Source organism: Podospora pseudopauciseta (assembly GCF_035222475.1).
Source record: "Podospora pseudopauciseta strain CBS 411.78 chromosome 2 map unlocalized CBS411.78m_2, whole genome shotgun sequence".
Taxonomy (NCBI): Eukaryota; Fungi; Ascomycota; class Sordariomycetes; order Sordariales; family Podosporaceae; genus Podospora; species Podospora pseudopauciseta.
This window is the reverse complement of record NW_026946663.1, coordinates 1,612,452-1,629,763: the sequence shown is the minus strand read 5'-3', so window position 1 is coordinate 1,629,763 and position 17,312 is coordinate 1,612,452. Positions and strand designations below refer to the sequence as shown.

The window sequence follows — 17,312 nt, the reverse complement described above, 5'->3', positions numbered from 1 at the left end:
CCCCCACACAATGACTGTCAGGGGCTCGGGTTTATTGTTGGCATACATATCCCTGATCATCATTGTACAGAGTTTGTGACAGCGAGAATACGTTGTAACATGGTATGGGATATATTTCAAGTAGTGTGTAGTGATGTCTGTGGTACAAAAAGATACTCGTAACATTTCCCAAACTGTTATCGGGATGTTTTGTGCCTTTTTTGGTATGTACTTGTCATGTCTCATGTCTCGTGCAATAAAAAGCCAATGGAAACGCCCGTCCTTGGTATCATCCCCAGAGAAATCAAATCCAAAACTCCATCCAGAATATTTTCATCATCAGTATCCTCGCCCGGTGACAGCACCGACAGCAAGCGTCTCGATCCTGCCAGCGTACAGTCTCATGACGTGAGCGACAGGATCACCCCAGATTACACCCCGTAGTTGTTCATCAGACGTGATTTGAGCAACCACACCCTCGTTCAGGCGCTCCTCTACCGTCTTTTTCTTTCCCTTTGACCTGGCTTTTGGATCCCCGGACCTCAACACCACAATTCGGCCGGCACTGCTCAGTCTGTTGGGCGGCACCTTCCAGATCGGACCAGAAGAGGATTTCGAGCTCTTGCTGGGAGCCTTCTCTTTCGTGCGGACCTTCTTATTCGCAGCATCTCGAGAGCTGATGATGGCAGGCGGCGCAGGGGCAACGAAAAGCTCCAATAAACTCTTGACATAGGCCGTGTCTGCTCTCGCCACCGGGTCACCTTCGTTGACAAAGCTGAGAAACAAGCTCTTTCTGAGCTGAGGGCGACGCTCGTAGTCCTCGGGCTTGGTGAGTGGTCGAAGGCTGATCGGCGGTGTCCCAAAGGTGATGCAGTGAATGCGCTTGAAGAACCCGGCGACGATGTTCAACTCGCTCTCTGCCGCCTTGGAAGTGGACAACATGTGCATGTAGAGGAGGGAAGCGACAGCTCCTCCTGCGCTGTGACCCGTGATCAAGAGCGAGTAAGAAGCACGGTTTGGGTCCTCCTCAAGCAGCTGCCGGAGGCGGCGGGCGACAGGAATCACCATTTTGCGAGCGACCGAAAGGAAGCCGGAGTGGCAAAGGTTGTGAGGGTCATCCTGATAAAGGTTAGAATTACGAGACTGCTCACAAGGACGAGTCAGATGCGTACCAAAAAGCCAGATGGAGACGCTGGATCGGTCTTAAGATTGACCGTCCAATCCATAAACGTTGCCGTACCACGAATGGAAAAGACAATTGTGTTCATGTAATCCATCGGCATTGACTTGATGACCATGGCTTTTGTACCAGCTCGCCAATCCGCATCGACATGGGCATCGCTCTCGGCGCCCTCAGGCTTGTCGTAGACACGTTCAGAGTACTGTGCTGCCAAGCATAGTAAGGGGTAGGTGGGAATGTATCTGCGGTGGTGTTAATAGCGGATCTGACGGCCAAAGCGAAAAAGGAGACATACAACTTGAGAGGCTGCAGGTTCATAGGCAGCCTCGAGTTCGCATACAGTTCCACCTTGGAGAAAATGCTTCCCGAGACAACTGTTGCTGCCGCTGTTGTCTGTCCCTTGGGGTGATCCCTTTTGTGACTTCTTTTGGGTGGTTTGTGCATGCTCTTCTCGCTCAGCGAGGAGTCTGAAACCCGTACAAGCTCCTGTGATTGAGGTGGTTGCTGTGGCTGCCAAGCGAGAATCTCCTTTTCGTGGCTCGAGTAATGGTCTCGATCAATCATGGTCAAGACATCATTGAACTGGTTGGAAACTTGGTTCAAGAGGGCATTGCTCTGGTCAACCAGCTCAGCCCCGTAGCTAGATAATGGAGATTGTGAAAGAGCACTGTCAAACATCTTGGTGATCCCAGCCTCTTGGCAGAGGTTCTTTGCCAAATCGACAGCCGAGTCGAGGTTGAGCTTGTTATTACTACCACTTGGTTGAGATCGGGATGAATGGTCGTCGCGAGGTGGTAATGGCGGTGGCGGACCAAGATAATAGTGATGTTGATTCACAATGATGGGAGGGGATGGGTATGGTAGCTGATAAGGTTCCCAGCCAGAAGGTGGAGGGAGCAAGCCAGCGGGCTGGAATTGAGGAGATGATGGAAGGTATGGCCGGCCATGTTGCAAGTGTGGTGAGGCCGGTGTTGCTGATGGAGGAGGGGGAGATAATTGGTGTTGACCAGAGGCTCGACTGGACTGATGTTTAGATGGGGGCTTTGGGGTGTCCTTCTTCGCTTTCTTGGAGCGCGTAAAGAAGCCCATGGTGACAATAAGGTCCCATGAGAGACGAGGGGTGAGATGTGTGATACAGTATAGGTTGAAGTTTGACGCAATGCAAAGACCAAAAAGAGCAAAAATAAAAAATACTTGCCACAGGCCGACTTGGCCCAGCTTAAGAAGGAAAACCGAAACCCGGCCCCAGGCACTCGGTGGGCCTTGGGAGCAGGTCTCGGTAGATGGTAGTCACGGGCTTAACTCGAGGCGAACAAAGGTACCGAGTGACAGCAGCGGGAGTGCCTTGCCATATCCCGGTCAAGAGGTTGGTGGTGTTCTCCTATTCGCTTGCTGTGTAACTGCTCAGCCTCCAATCATGATGATCGATGACGGGTTTGCCAAACCAGAACCCTACCCCGAGGTGTCCCACTGGTGTCTAACCACACCAAAAAAGGGCAAAGGTCCTCTATGAGGGGTCGGTGATTTGCTGATAGCCGCCGTGGTCGAATGTGTGGGAGTCATGAAGAGTGTTCGATTTGTGGGGTGAAATCCAATGCAGCGAGAAACGGTCTAGATATTGCATGTGCAATGTCTCTCTGCAGGTCGCCGCGAATAGCGGCCGCAGAAGACCATCATCCGACCCACGATCCCGCGAACTGTCGCCGACTCGGCCGCAGTGAGGTTGCGAGAGAGACCAGCCTCGACTTGTGCTTCCCCGCACTGGGATAGTATAGATCCATCTTCAAGGCCAGTTGTCGCAGTACCCAACAGCGCATCAGGCTTCAATGCTGCTATCTAGCAAGCCCTGCAGCAAGAACATGATGCCATTCGGCAATTCTGTCTGCTGCGTCAGTTGCAACGGTGAATTTTTCGTTGGAGTTGAGAGCTGCAAAGGGGTTGGACCCTGCCCAGCAAGGGGAGCAACAACGTGGGGAGTCTTGATAGGTAGAGGCACCGGTACCTGAAGCGGTTGAAGCGGCTAGACCCTAACTTCAAACACAAGCTTCCATCGCGGGGGTCTTTCGAGGTGAGTCACGATGAACTACACCGACGGGACGAAAGACGGTGAAGCGCAAAAACTAAAAGTGATGCTTGTGATTGTGAGAACTGGTGGATATCTCGATATGCTTGGCATTGTAATTATAGGCTGGGCTGCAGGCGGGCACGCAGAGCATGGCACCCCTGAAAAAGCCGTCCGTGCTCACTCAGCGCTGCAGCTGCCAGCCGGTGGACGTCAGGCGAGGCCAAACGGCTAATCTAATCAATTTCGCGACAAGACATCTGGAACAGCACCTCTTCATGCAACTGGACATCAGTCGTTCAACGAGATAACGCCGTCTGCGCTGCTTCGAGTTGTGCTCGAGATGCAGCCAAACAGACCATGGATTTTGTAAGCCGTGACCGCCCCAGGACCGGAACCAGGTCTCGCCCTAACTCCCCATCTACAGTGGTCGCGCCTCCTAGCACACACGCCGCTGTCGTCGGCAAGCTCCCGGAAGGACTTCGCAAAGGATCCTGCCCGTCGCCTACACCGTTTCGAGAAGGAATACAGTCAGCTATTGGTGAGACTCCCCAAGGTCCGTTATGAATAGATCGGGGCATCGTTTCTGATCATGTCCTATAATTAGCACATATGGCGTCACTCCTCCAACCTCGCCCACGATGATGAAGCCGCCGAACAAATCGAGATCAGACTCCAAGAATTGACAAGTCTCCTCAGTGACGAGTCCAGACGTCCCCTCCCACATCCATGTATTTCCTTTGCTGCTGCAAAGCAAGTTTATATCCCGGTGGCCAAAATCGCCACCAGCTCCTATAACGAATGGATCATCAAGGAGGCAGTGCTCTTCTTCGCGACGCTGATCGAAAGCGAGGAGGAAGCCTTTGTGGAGAACGACAACTTCTCCGGCAGCTTGACGAATCTGCTGGTGCGCATAACTGGCGCAAACAGCATACGCCTCAGTGCCGAGATTGAGGCCCGTATCGTTGAACTGGCTTTCAACATCACGACTAAGATCCGTCTGAATCCCGAGATACTGCCCGCCTGGTTCAAGTCCCACCACCACGGTCCACATGATGCCAAACATGTTGACGACCATGATAAGTTCACGGGGAAGACCCAAAAACAGGACTTCCCCCTCTTTTATCTGTTGATGGACTACATCCATCATGAGGGCAAGGTGGGTGACTTTGCCAGGACCGGCCTGCTTTATATCATCGAAGCGGCATCAAGCTCGGTTCTGCTCGAACAGTGGATTGTCGAGAGCGATTTGTCAACGCTCATGGCCACGGGATTGGGCGCTCTGTATAGTCAACTGAGCCGCAAGCTCGTGATCGACCACCCAAGCAACGAAGTGCCCCCTTGTCTTGCATTATCTGACTACGAACATCCGAAATCAAACTACGAAATTGTGAGCTCCTGCTCACCCGAGTTTTTATCTCATGTGGACACATTTCTCTCCCATTTGCTCTTCTGGCAGGATGTTCTGAATCATTGTAAGTCTGTCGAAGTCAAATCGACCTTGTTGGAGCACTTCCAAGTCATCTTTCTGCAGCAACTTTTGTAAGTTCTCTTCAGCCCAATGGTCAGTCGTATGAACTTTGCTGATATATCGCAGATACCCTTCGCTGCTTGAGTCTTCCGATGTGGACGGTGGCTCGTCGGTGGCCGTCTTGACTTATCTTCGCCGCATTTTGGAATCTGTTGATCATCCCGACATGATCAACCTCATTCTTCACTACCTTCTTGCTTTACCCGACGTTGTATCGCCCGCACCTGCTGATTCTGGCGACATTGTCAGCGCTGCTCGGAAACGTAAATCACTGGACCTGGCTACCATGATGGCCTCCAAAAGCGAGGAGGCAGCTGACCCCTTGCTCTTCAACCTTGTTGACCTTATACGCGCCTGTCTCCGTTCTCAGAATCATCAAACTGTTCATGTGACTCTCCAACTTGTATCGACGATTCTTAAGAGACATCACCGATACGCAGTCACCACACTCCTCGACACAGAAGGTGTGCTCGATGAGTCTCACCACCGAACAGCCGGAGCCCAGGCGCAAGAAATTGACTATCTGATGGCACTGGCTGGTACCATTGGCGGCGATGACACTTTTAACGAGCTCTACGAGAACCTACTCAGGGACACATTGGGACGTGTAGAAAACCACCCCTGCTCAACGCCGTTGATCACGCCCAAGACTTCAACAAATAACCACCAATTACCCGCCGTGCCAGACAGTCTTCCCAGTGCACCTCGGAGCGTCCGATCACATACCCTTCGCCCAGAAGACCCTCTACTAAACATAATGCTTGACCGGCTCGAAACGTTTTTCACCAACCCGGTGGAAACCAACCTATGCCTGACGGAAGCCGTTATCGACCTTGCTGTGTGCGGCTACATGCATCTAGAAGGGTGGTTCTTGAGAAGCCCACAAAGCTACCATTTCGACGAGGATGACGAGGAAGACGAGGAGTTGCCTCTTCCTGACCCGTCCCTGGATCCCGAGTCCCAGGAATACGCCGAATACGTCCAAATGCAGCAGCTGAAGGAGTGCCGGCGGCGTCCCAAGTGGAACCAGTCAAGCCTTCCCCGCTTGCTCAAGGTTCTCCAGCTTCTTTGCGACCAGGTTGAGGCATACCGGGAGCAAGTTCCACGATTTGATGACCTGCTTCAGCAACGCCGAGAGGCTTTCCAGATTGCTGATCACGCTCCTCCTATTCCTACCCCGTCCCGGGCTAGAACCCCGTCTTCCCAAGCACCGACAGTCGCGGGCACACCGTCCATTGAAAAGGGCATGTTTGACGAGGCTCGCAACCCATCTAGGGAGCGACCTTCTGGCCTCGAGGTGTTTGCCCAGCGCATATTGTCTGAGCTCGGTACACCCAGTCGCTCAGGCAGTCCCCGTGGCAGGAAGGAGACCAGACGGGTGGCTTCAGAACGGGTTGTACCGATGAACGATGCCACGCTTCTCCGAACACCTATCCCCAACCGGTCCTTCTCGCCCACCAGCGTAGCAAGTGCCCCGGCGCCTATATCGTGGGATAACCGAGGCGATATCCTCAACTCGCAAGCCAAGGCTTTCCAGGCGATTGATCAGAGTATCTTGGCGAGGAGGATTGGAATCCCGGAGGTCAAGCCGCCAGTGGAGCCAATTACATTGAGCTATGATAGGAAACCAGCTATTGTCTCGGCCGACTCTGCGGAGGGCGGGGAGGATGCATCTGATGACGCTGAAGGTGAAGGTGAAGGAGGCGGGGAGGATGCATTGTTGGCACCGTCTGAGGACGGGGAGACGGATGCGGGGACCGTCGTGGAGGAGAAGACGGTCTCGGTATCACATGTGCTGACGAATGTGGTGCTGCTGCAGAGCTTTTTGTTTGAGATGGCGAGCGTGGTGCAGGTGAGGGCTGGGTTGTTTGATGAGGTGAGGTATACTTGAAGGAAGGGGTATATATGTTTGAGGTGAGTAGGCACAGCATGGGGCAACAACAGTCAGTCGGGGGATGAATCGCATTTGTATGGCGTCTATTTTATCACAAGGCCCGTTTATATCACTAGTAACTTTTTATAGTTTGGCGGTTTTTGATCATCTTTAGTTTTCTAGTCATTTATGTAGAGAGAGGAGGCATATATACTTCTTTCACCCTCAGGTGGTAATGTGCTGCGGTTGCATGTTCCATTGTACTTCATTATCTAGCCAACTAGATATGTACAGCCTTTCCCTCTCGAGACAAGATCGTATTGGTACATTTTGTATCCCCCCCCTGTTTGTACGGTCGCTAACCACTCCAGGTTATGAGAAACGTCATTTAGAGAGCAGCAATGGCACCGAGAGCGAGCATGCCCAAAGAGCCAATGTATCCAACAGCGGCGGCGCCAGCAGTGACGGGAGGAGGGGTGGTGGTCTCCTCAACGGGAGGAGGGATGGTGGTGTTGCTGGTGGGGGCAGGGGTGATGTTGGAAACGAAGGAGCCGGTAGGGGTTGGCTCGACGTCCTCGTCGTCCTCGTCGTCATCATCCTCGGCGGGAGAGTCGGTGGGCTCAGGGGCGGGGGTGGCAGTGACGCTGGGCTCGTCGTCCTCGGCGGGGGCGTCATCGTCGCCACCGCCAACGCCAGCGCAGAACTCGTCGACTGCGGGGAGGACCTCATCTGGGAGAGAAGATTAGTAAGGGGGGAGGGATGGGAATAGGGGAAGGGGGCGTACTGAGAGCAACATCGGCACCGCAGGCTTCGAGAACGCAAGGGGTGGCCGAGGTGATGAGGGACTGGGTGTTCTCGCAGACGCAGGCGAAGTCGGTCAGCTCGCAGGAGGTGCCGGAGCCGATGCCGCTGATGATGCAGTCGAGGGAGCACTCGGGGAAGATGGAGATGTCCTGGGCGGAGACGGCGGCCGCGAGGGCGAGGAGGGCAGCGGTGTACTTCATTTTGAAGGTTGGGGGGTGGATATTAAGTATTAGTTGGTGTTGGGTTTGGTAGTTTCTTGACGAACGAGTGTCGACGGTGTTTGTTGTATGTACTTGAGAGCGAGTGAAGTACAGTGGAACACGATGGTCGGTGAAGAAGGGGGGAGAGGCTAAGGTAAAGTGACAGGCGGAGGAAGAGTCTGGATTTATACCACTCACTCTGGCTTGAGGGAGGGTGATTTGGAGACGGGAGGCGGTCTTGCCTCGTGGTTCTCCCAGCTTGACAGGGTCCCTTCACCCGCACACTACACCAGGCACCATCCACTTTCATGCTCGCTCTCAACAATGGCAGATCCAGCCGCCAGCTTTTGGGGTCAAGAAGTCTTGGGTATACCCCCCATTGGTTCGTATTCACACACACATCCATCCTCCTCCCTCAATCAATGGGAAGAAGATGGTGGGCCAGTCTTCCATCAACACCTCTTTCGGCAGGCCAAGGCATGAGAAACCGGGCTTAGGGTCTTGACCGACGTCGTGAATTTCCACGGCGGGAGAGCATGTCGCCACGGAATGGAACCCGCCATCCGGGAAAAGGAAGTCTGTGTGTTCACGTTGTGTTGAAAAAAATCCGGGGAAAGTGGAACGTCGTTGCATATGATTGAGGGGGAACAAGAGCCTCGGCATACACCCCCACCTGGTCTTGTTGCACACACCTTTCGTTGGCAGAGAGAAGAGGCACTAGGAATCAAAGCAGCATGCAGGAGTCCACGGCTAGGAGATAGCTTCTCGATTTGGGGTTTAACATCGCCAATCTTCATTTCCTATCATGCCATCTAGATTGTTTTCTTTGAGAACCGCATGGATCTCGCTATAATTCGAGCCTGCCAATAAAGACGCTTGCGCAGGTCAGGTGTAAGAGATGAGATCTGGGGGGCGGTTGATATTCAGGAAGGAAAACCTGGAAGTGTCATTGGATGTGGTCGTTCACGCCGTTACATGGGACCTCAGAAGTTAAACGCCCCACACCCAGGTGAAAGAACATGGGCAGTTGGACGGTGACCTTCATTGGTGGTTAATATGTCCTGGCACGACAGTACGTAGTGTAGGAAATACTCTCTCATCAGCTGGGCAGAGCCAACAAGAAGGTCATGTAGATGGACCGATTTGTATGTACAAGACTGGAACCGAACAACGATGCCAAGAGACTCGACTCACCCTCACACCGAAGCTGTCAAGTTCTGCTGTCAACATTTGTTCCCCGTAACATCTCTGTTCTTCCTACCCCAAATCAAGTACCATCTTAATCTTCATTCTCACATACCACATGTCATTCATCCCCATCTCCCTCCCCAAAAAAACCTGCATCTTCAACCACCCGTTCCTGCAGCCAGCAAGCAACCATCACGATCAACTTCTCGGGCACACCCCTGTACCAAGCCTAGCGCCTTTTTGTCTCCTCCAAAGACTTCTTTGTCCCGTCTTCTTCCCCGCAGAATCCTCCAGCATTATTTTGCGGGGTAAAACAACAAAAACCCCTGACAGCCAAGCCATCCAGCCCCCTTGCCCACTTTGACGGAAGCTACGGATATGGCACAACGTACCACAACCCAATCCCCAACACCAGCAGTCAACAAGAACTAGTGTACACATACTCAACCCAATTCGGTGTCATCTTGCATATATTGACACAACTTGACAGATTAGCAGGAGTTTGGAACAGCAGGTACGGATACGATACGCTTTCTTCCCGCATTTGTGGAAGGAATGCCGAGGATGGCTGGGCGTGCCAAGATGCATATGATCGATCTACTTACACTGCACCAACCACAAGCCTGATCCAACTTCCATGAGTCTGGAAGCCTTTGGATAATTTGATGGTTTTCCGGGGGAGGGAGGACTGAAGCCAACGTCGGCGAGAGATCACGGCAGTATGGAGTCTATGGACAAGCATTATCGATATGGCATCAATACCTATCCACAGTTGGCCAGCCCCAAGACATCACTTAGACAGTGCACCGCCCAAGGTCAATTCCGCCGTCCCAGTAGGTACCAGCTGTGTACAGTAAAGCCTCATGACACAAGCGAAAGCGTTTCGTAAAACCTTGAGATGACAAAAGCCACCGGCTGCCAAACCGCATGTTCCACGAGCCACTTCACTGGCGTAACCCTAACGGACTTGATCCAAATTTTCTTACATGACACCGCCTGCTCTCAAATTTGGGACGAGAAAAATATCAGACAAAACACACACACACACAGGTATCAAAGCCAAACTTTTTCGCATTTGATCCAACGCTGAAAACATCCAATCTATCTACGGAAGTAGCCAAGCAAGAGCCCCAAAGGTAGGCACATATACAACCGCTATGTTTCGCTGATGAGAATACATGCCCACCCCACAAAAAGAGAACCCAGGCCAAGCACACACACAACCGCCAGATATTCAGCCATGAAGTGTCCAACCAACGCAGGAGCAATGCCGAGTACAGTGAAGAAACGCGCATATCCAAAGAAAGCCAACCGAGTCAACAAAGACGGACATCAGTGAAAAAAGGCCTGACATCCACTTTCATCTTCGACACAACCCGGCAGTTACGCAGGGCTGGGGGCTTCCTTGACGCTTCCACCACTCATCCCCGACCGCACGCTACTGCTGCCGGAGCCGAAGCCGGATCCAGACCCAGACCCCGAGCCTGATCCAACACCGGGGCCGTCACTTCGCTGCCGCGAAATGTGGAAGCCAGGTGGGCCTCGCAAACCCGTTGATCCTGATGTCCCGTAGGAATGATGGTTGGCGTGGACGTGGGGGTGCCCGATAACTCCTACATTGCTGTTGAACTCACGGTCAAGCTCCTCCGTCGACTGAGTGAAGCCTGAAACATCGCTCAACATAGACGACGAGCGACCTCTGGTCTTGGCGTGAGGTGGATTGGCTACCGGTCCGATCGGATTGGGATACGCAGACAGGTGCGGAGGCGGAAGAAGAGAAGGAGCAGGGCCGGCCATGGAGGTCGGCGGCCACATAGGCTGAGGCTGAGCATGCGCATGGGCATGAGCGTTGTAGGGAACAGGAGCTGGCGGCGGACCCCACTGTGCAGAGGGTTGGAAATGACCCGGCACCGCTCCTGTGTCGTAAGCCAGGTCGTCTTGAAAGCTTGCCATGTAAACTTCCAACTGGGTGTTCAGGTCGTGGATTTGCGCCTGCTTGGTGATATTACCAGCACGAAGCGTCTGGATGCGATCCCTGAGATGCTGCTCCGTGCGGGCCATATCAGCCTCGAGGGCAGCGCGCTCCTGCCGGCGACGCTCTGCCTCGTTCAGCCCCCGAGCATTGGCATCCGTGATGCGAGCATGTTCATCATCGACCTTGGCGATACGTGTCGCGATCTTGTTGCGCTTGGCCTGTAAGCTAGCCCTTTCCTCTTCCAACAACTTCAACTCCTTGTCAATGGACGCCTTCCAGCTCTTGAAGGAGGAGCGGGCCTTGTCAAACTGGGCCTTCTCTGATGTCCAGGCACTTTGCTTGGCCCGATACTCATTCAGCAGCTCCTCGGGCAATGCCTCCAAATCCTTGAGCTCCGCGTCAAGCTCATTGATGGACTCTTCGGCTCGCTTCTCCTGGACCTTGTTTTGCGCCACCTTCTGTCTTAGTTTCTCGTCATCTCCACCAGCCGACTGTACAGCTGAGGACAATTTCTCGATCTCTTTTCGCAGGGTATTCAGCTTTCGGTTGTTGTCCTTTTTTACAGACTTGAGACGGGCCTTTTCATCGGCCAATTTCGCTTCAGCTGCAGCAATGGATGCCCTAAGAGTTGTGGCGGGCGAGTCGTGGCGGGCATGCGATCGTTGATTGCTGGTGGTTTTGGATGCTACTTCGAGATCCTTGCTCTTGGCCTGAATGGTTCTGACACTGGTTGAGAAAATGACCTCACCAGTACGAGTGCTGACGAATTCGCACTCGTAGTTGGAGAGCGGCGTAAGTCCGTAGATATCGCCTGTCCAGCACGTCCCTTGTTGCTTTTCTTCCTCGCCGATTTCGATTGGCATCATTCGGGTTGGTTGCCAAATAGCTTTGTTGACCCTGACATAGAACGGTTTACCCATATCGATGCCTGGATGGCTCTCGTCCTCGGATGCCTCGTCTTCGCTCAATGGATCAGGGAAATGACTGGTGTTGAAGCAGACCTCGTCGCAACCCACATAGCAGATCCAGATCTTCTCAGGCTGCTTGTTGAAGGGGGCATTGCCCAGGTTGTGGATATCGGTGGCGTTCGAACTAGTTGATTCCGAGGCAGCGTGGGAAAGCTCATACTCCTTCACCATAACAATCTTGGTACTAGCTAGAGCCGCCCAGAGAGGCTGCCTGATCCGGACGAGAGCACTTTGCTTCCTGCGTTTCTTGGTCGAAATATTTCCTGCGCTGGTTTGTAAGTGAGCATCGCTGTCGGCGGCCATGAGGGCAGCATCTGAGGAACCCTCGGCCGTAAAAGAAACGGACTTTCCGGCTTCGGGGTCTGCTAGGCTCTGGAGCTGCAAATCACGACGTTCCCTCCGCAGGTACCATTCCCGGATGTATCGCACCAGACCCTGAGTCAGAATGTGAATACCCAAAATATTTCGAAGCCACCCATCAGGGCCCTTCTTCTCGAATGCACGCATATTTGAATCTGAATCAGCCATCAGGAAGCGATGGGAACCCAACACCGAGCTCAGTCGCGACAAACCACTCCACCGGGCGTGCCGTGTCCACTGAGACATTCCTACCATGGCCACGCAAAAGAGAATATTGCTCGTGGTGCCTTGCCTCGAAGTGCCACCGCCGCCCAAGGTCAAGGCGATCACAACTTGAGCGAGATCCAAGATGAACTGCTGCATGGGTGCCCACAAGAAGAGCCAGATGCCCAACATGACCACATCCATTCCAACCAGGGTCGTCAGAGAAGGCGTTCCTTGACTGCCGTCGAAAATCTCGGCGATGCTGAGACCGGAACTGGTGGTTACGGGTGGCACAAAAGTAAGAAGCGTAAACAAAGTATAGATGGTTGCCAAGACAGCGGGTGAAGCCTGCATGAGAATGATGAGGATAGCAATGGTGTCCTGAAGAGGGCATGCGCGAAGGACCGTGATGGCGAGCTCCATCAAGCCGGGGTCGCGGTGGACGTTTGTATTCTTGGCATCGTTCACATTGATCTGACGGTGACCCTCGTCGGGGATGGGCAGGCTGACGGCAGCAGGGAGCGAGTCGGCAGACGAAGATTCAGAGTAGGCATCTAGTGAGCCCCTGTGGAGCATCTCGGTTGTCCGGTGTTCGGGAGCCATGTCGTCGGGATGGGGCGGGGCAGCGGTGGTGGCGGTGGTGGTGTTGTTGTTGTTGACTTGCAGTGGCAGAGGCGGCACGGAGGCAGCGTCAACGGTTGGCTTGGAGATGCCATCGAGCTGGTTCTGGCTCTTCTGCTTGACCACACGCTTCCCCGGACCTACCAGGCCATTCTCATGCCTGGTATCACGCTGGTTGCTTGCTCCCTGCTGTCGTTTTCCTGAATTGGCGGCGCGAGGCATACGCATCCGCTGACCCAGAATCTTGTTCTGAGCCAGCCCAGTATGCCCAGCAGCGGAAAGGCGATTGAGAGGCGGCTGGATCCGCAAAACGTTTCCTTCAAATCCCAAGTGTCCCCAAAACCAAGTCCTCCACTCGTCCGCCACGGCCGCGAGAGGGGAGGTTGTCGCAAAGGCTAGGCAGAGGCCGGGAATAGCGTCGCGGCCAGTTCCGGTCCGCACTCTTTCGGGGTCCTCGGGGTGGTGCAGGTCGTCATGCGCACGCGGGAGGGGGGTTGTGGGCAAGAATGTGTTGTTGTTAGTGAAGCGGGGCGGGGCGGGGTGAGGTATGTGGCATGTGGTGAGGCGTTTGTAAGTGTTTCCTCTGCTGCGAAGTTCGGGTGTTGGCTGGACGCAGGTTGAGTTTTGAGTTTAAAAGGAGAAAAGCGGATTTTTGGATTTGGAGGCTGAGGATTTTAGGTGGGCGCACAGTGTCAGCCCAGTGGCTATCGCTTGGACCGCTCCAGGACGGCAGGAACCTGGACGAGATGACAGGGGGTTTGCCGGGTGTGGCGGCGGCTTTGGTGGATTGTGGTGGGGCTGCCTTGTATTTATATCAAAAAGAACGAGTCGCTGAAATCTTTGAGCTTGGAATCTCTTTCATCAGCGCTTTTGCTTCATCCATTACCGTTGTGCTGTGGGAGTTACTTGATCGCTGGCTTATGCTCAGATTTTGCTGTTTGATGACTTTGCTGTATGCGCCGCTTCAGCTTACGCATCGCTACCTTCCCTGAAGCAGCCATTAGGTGGGCATGAGTTAATCGGGTGCCTAGGTGTTAGAAGTGCTGATAGAACTAGAGGCTGTAGGAAACGGTGGCATCGCAATTACGATGTCGGTCGCCATACGCTACCCGCGGTGCGTTGCCGGACCACAAGCATCTGCATCTCGACCTCTTCCTGCAGCCAATATCGATTTAATCTGTCTTCCCGACACAAAACATGTTGCGGTCAACTGTTGGTGAATAGCGGGCACAGAGGGCATATGGGACCTCATAGCACGTGTATCAACTTCCACATCTCTGGGTGAGATATCCAAACCACTCACACCATGAGCCCCTTCCCCTCCTCGCCATACCGAAGGACCTCATGGTGGCAGCCTATGGCAGCAGGGAGAAGCCGAACGATGACACCCAGCTTCCTTCCATCCCCCACACCGCAAGTCATCCCGCGAGAATAAGCTCCTTGCGGCCGAGTGGTGATCCTCTCCGTGCCGGCAGTTGCACGACATTTAAATGGTGGGATAGGCTGGTCTAGGAGTCAGGAAATGCAGACTCGGGATATCGAGCTCACCCCAACCTGCACCCGACTCGAAAAGGAAAACTTAGACTACCTCAGCATCAAAGAACCTGCCACTATCGTCCTTCCAGTGGTTCAATAGGGGGACTCTCCGCAAAACAACCACCAGAACAAGCCACGGGATGTCGCTTGGCAGGCGATCTCTTGGCCATCACAGTGCATGCAGAGGTGCCCGACTCGCCCTTCTCTCTTCTGGTCTTTTCCCGCCCGTTATGATTGGACATGACCGTTTGGGGTCTGTCACTTCGTGGGTGGACCACAAGCAAAAAGTCGCAGCCAAATCTCCAAGGGTTCCTTGCTGTCTGGTGGATGCTGCATTTTTTCGTTTCCCACACACACCCACACCTTCTCCGCTTTGGCACTGGACCACGCGATCGTCAAACAGCCAGCTTGATCGGAATCGTGAACATGTTCTCGCTGCCAACTTCCTAGCCTGGTTGGTACCAAAAATATCGGTTTGCTCGGCGTTTTCTGCTTTTGGCTTTCATGTGCTTTTTTTTTTTTTGCCTGTGATATCAAGCCATCCTTGGCCTATAACATCGGAAGAGTTATATACGGCCGCCCTGTGGCAAGCATCACAGGGTCAGCATGGGCAGGTCAGGCGAGCAAGCATTCACCCGTACCAATCACACTTCGTTGGTAGGGATCAACTCCAGTGTTTCTCCCGAACCTCCAAGTACGCACCCCGCTCCGGACCCTTTCTCAGACGACAAAGCTACCGGTATCAAAACCAGTCAAACAAACCTCATCCGAGCTGGTTGTCGTCAGAAGGTAAGGTGTCAGAAATACTCCTGGCACGGTGCTTGACGGAGCCATACCCCGCAAATACTGTGCTGCCAAGCAGTGTCGTCCAAATTGGCATTATGCGAGGCTGAACTTTTGTCCTGGTCGAGACCTTCCCACTGTGGAAGGCGACAGTGAAGTCTTCGGGAAACTCCGAGTTTGCAGTTTCGGAGACGGTGAGCCGTTCTGTCCCAGATATCCCGGACTTTAGACTTGACACCTCCTATTCATCAAGCTTTTCCGCGGCGAACCATTTGAATAACCAGCATTTTCTATTCTTGGCTTCTACAGTCATATTGATATTGTGTGATTGTCTATCAAAACACAGGGACCACCCATCATCGAAGAGAAAAAGAAAAGGAGAACCCGCCACACCATGGACCCTGATATCTAGACTTCCATGCTCAACCTTTTCAAGCACTACTCTTACCAGCACTCCCCAAATCCTCTACCGCATCCTCCCTATCCCACGTCTCCTTCTCCAACCCCTCCACCTCCCCAATCAACTCCCAAATCCTCGTCTTCGCCCTCACCTCCTCAGCCTGCTGCATCTCCCACGTCTGCTGGAACAACTCCATCATAAACCCAGGCATGCTCGTCTTTTTCGCAGCCTTGTAGTCATAAACAACGATATCCTCCTCCAAGCGTGCCGCCACCCTTCTATGCTGATGAGACAAGACGATACAATCCAGCATGAAATTACTCGGCGCCGGGTCCCCCTCAGGCCTGCAGCGGAGCTTGTGATAGACGGAGATCTTATCAGGATAAACCATTGGCTTTGTTTTGTTCGTCAACTCTCATCCTTCATGTATTGGGGACTGTCAGGGGGCGGAAGCTCACAAACTTGAAATCACACTTCAAACTCTTCATAATCAACCCTGTCGACTTGGGCGTCATCAGCTCCGCCCACTGGTGCCTATGCTTCGGATCAACATGAACGGCAAAGTTGGTGATCCAGTTTACTCTTGCCGACTCGGCATACCGATAGTAATTCACATTGTTGACGTGTTGCTGTTTGGCTCTCATTTGTCAGTATCACCACCACCCCGCCCGAACTGAAAATGAGTGGGGGGGGGACAAACAAAACTATCCATCTCCCCCCAAGCAATCTGCCTCCCGTCTAGCCCTCTCCTTCCCCCGGTGAGGAACCCTTCACTGCCGGCGACAAGAGACTTCCATTCGGTTGATAGGGCTTTGAGAACGGAGGACGCGCGGGTGATTTGGGAGTGGGTGCAGCCGAAGATGATGCATTTGCCTAGGCGGGCGCGGAGGTCGGGGATCCATTGTTTTGGTGGTGGAGGGGGGAGTTGATTGGTGATGGTGGAGAGGGGTCTTTGTAGGGTTTTGGTGAAGGAGGGAAGGGAGAGTAAGCCCCTTGATCGGAGGGAGCTGGTGAGGAGGGGCGTTGGGGGGGTCATTGTGGTGGTCGTGGTTGTGAGACTTCAGGAGGTGATATCGAGGCGGTTATGTTGAACCGTGCGGTGTTGTGTGGTTGGACGGATGATGCAATTGTGAGTGAGTGAGATCGGTTTGTGAAAGTGAGGTGTTCACTCTCTTTTCAATTGTCCCAATTGCGCCTTTGAGATGTCAAAATTCTTCCAGATGGACTCAAGATGTCACGGCCGTGACAGGTTTAGCTGTCAGTTGTCCTGGCTGTCGCCATTGCCCTTGAGCTCTTTGGGAATTCCCGTCCTGTCCAGGGGCTCGGAGACGTCTCGGCAGCGGGGGAAGACAGGTGGGGTGCCTTTCTGGACATGTTGATCTCGGCCGATGCCAACCGTCTCTTTAGAGCTGTTATCCTCCGATTTGTCCAGAAAAGTCTATATATTGTGAAATTGGGCATATATGTCTGTCAATAGCCTTGGCTAAAGTAAAACAAGCCGCCTGGCTAGAATCTCAGACAGTCCAGGCTGTGGTTAGCTTCACGCCGACTGGACGGCCGAGAGAGACAGTGCGGGCCTCTGCTGCGCGCACTGCTGGTATGTGCGATAAGATAAGCAATGCCGCGGTGGTGGGACGAGAATGTCGTC

The 17,312-nt window shown here is 53.4% G+C and overlaps 5 protein-coding genes across 5 annotated transcripts; 1 reads left to right on the top strand and 4 right to left on the bottom strand.

Moving 5' to 3' along the window:
- Positions 1-318: 318 nt before the first annotated feature.
- On the bottom strand, positions 319-3,339 carry QC763_204150 (uncharacterized protein; the record flags this gene model as incomplete). Its single annotated transcript, XM_062909453.1, has 3 exons — positions 1,455-3,339; positions 1,152-1,401; positions 319-1,098 (listed from the first exon to the last, which is right to left on the bottom strand). Exons 1-3 carry the CDS (start codon positions 2,246-2,248, stop codon positions 319-321), a joined length of 1,824 nt encoding a protein of 607 aa, XP_062768237.1. The 5' UTR covers positions 2,249-3,339.
- On the top strand, positions 3,252-6,895 carry QC763_204140 (uncharacterized protein). The gene is made up of 4 exons (XM_062909452.1): positions 3,252-3,590; positions 3,649-3,762; positions 3,829-4,763; positions 4,819-6,895. Exons 1-4 carry the CDS (start codon positions 3,582-3,584, stop codon positions 6,641-6,643), a joined length of 2,883 nt encoding a protein of 960 aa, XP_062768236.1. The 5' UTR covers positions 3,252-3,581; the 3' UTR covers positions 6,644-6,895.
- QC763_204130 (uncharacterized protein) lies at positions 6,760-8,246 on the bottom strand. Its single transcript, XM_062909451.1, has 2 exons — positions 7,410-8,246; positions 6,760-7,354 (listed from the first exon to the last, which is right to left on the bottom strand). The coding sequence occupies exons 1-2, from the start codon at positions 7,627-7,629 to the stop codon at positions 7,014-7,016; spliced, it is 561 nt and encodes a 186-aa protein (XP_062768235.1). The 5' UTR covers positions 7,630-8,246; the 3' UTR covers positions 6,760-7,013.
- A 1,954-nt stretch (positions 8,247-10,200) lies between these two features.
- QC763_204120 (uncharacterized protein) lies at positions 10,201-13,173 on the bottom strand (the record flags this gene model as incomplete). Its single annotated transcript, XM_062909450.1, has 1 exon — positions 10,201-13,173. One exon carries the CDS (start codon positions 13,171-13,173, stop codon positions 10,201-10,203), a length of 2,973 nt encoding a protein of 990 aa, XP_062768234.1.
- A 2,362-nt stretch (positions 13,174-15,535) lies between these two features.
- Positions 15,536-17,162, bottom strand: QC763_204110 (uncharacterized protein). Its single transcript, XM_062909449.1, has 3 exons — positions 16,365-17,162; positions 16,123-16,293; positions 15,536-16,058 (listed from the first exon to the last, which is right to left on the bottom strand). The coding sequence occupies exons 1-3, from the start codon at positions 16,698-16,700 to the stop codon at positions 15,696-15,698; spliced, it is 870 nt and encodes a 289-aa protein (XP_062768233.1). The 5' UTR covers positions 16,701-17,162; the 3' UTR covers positions 15,536-15,695.
- Positions 17,163-17,312: the final 150 nt, after the last annotated feature.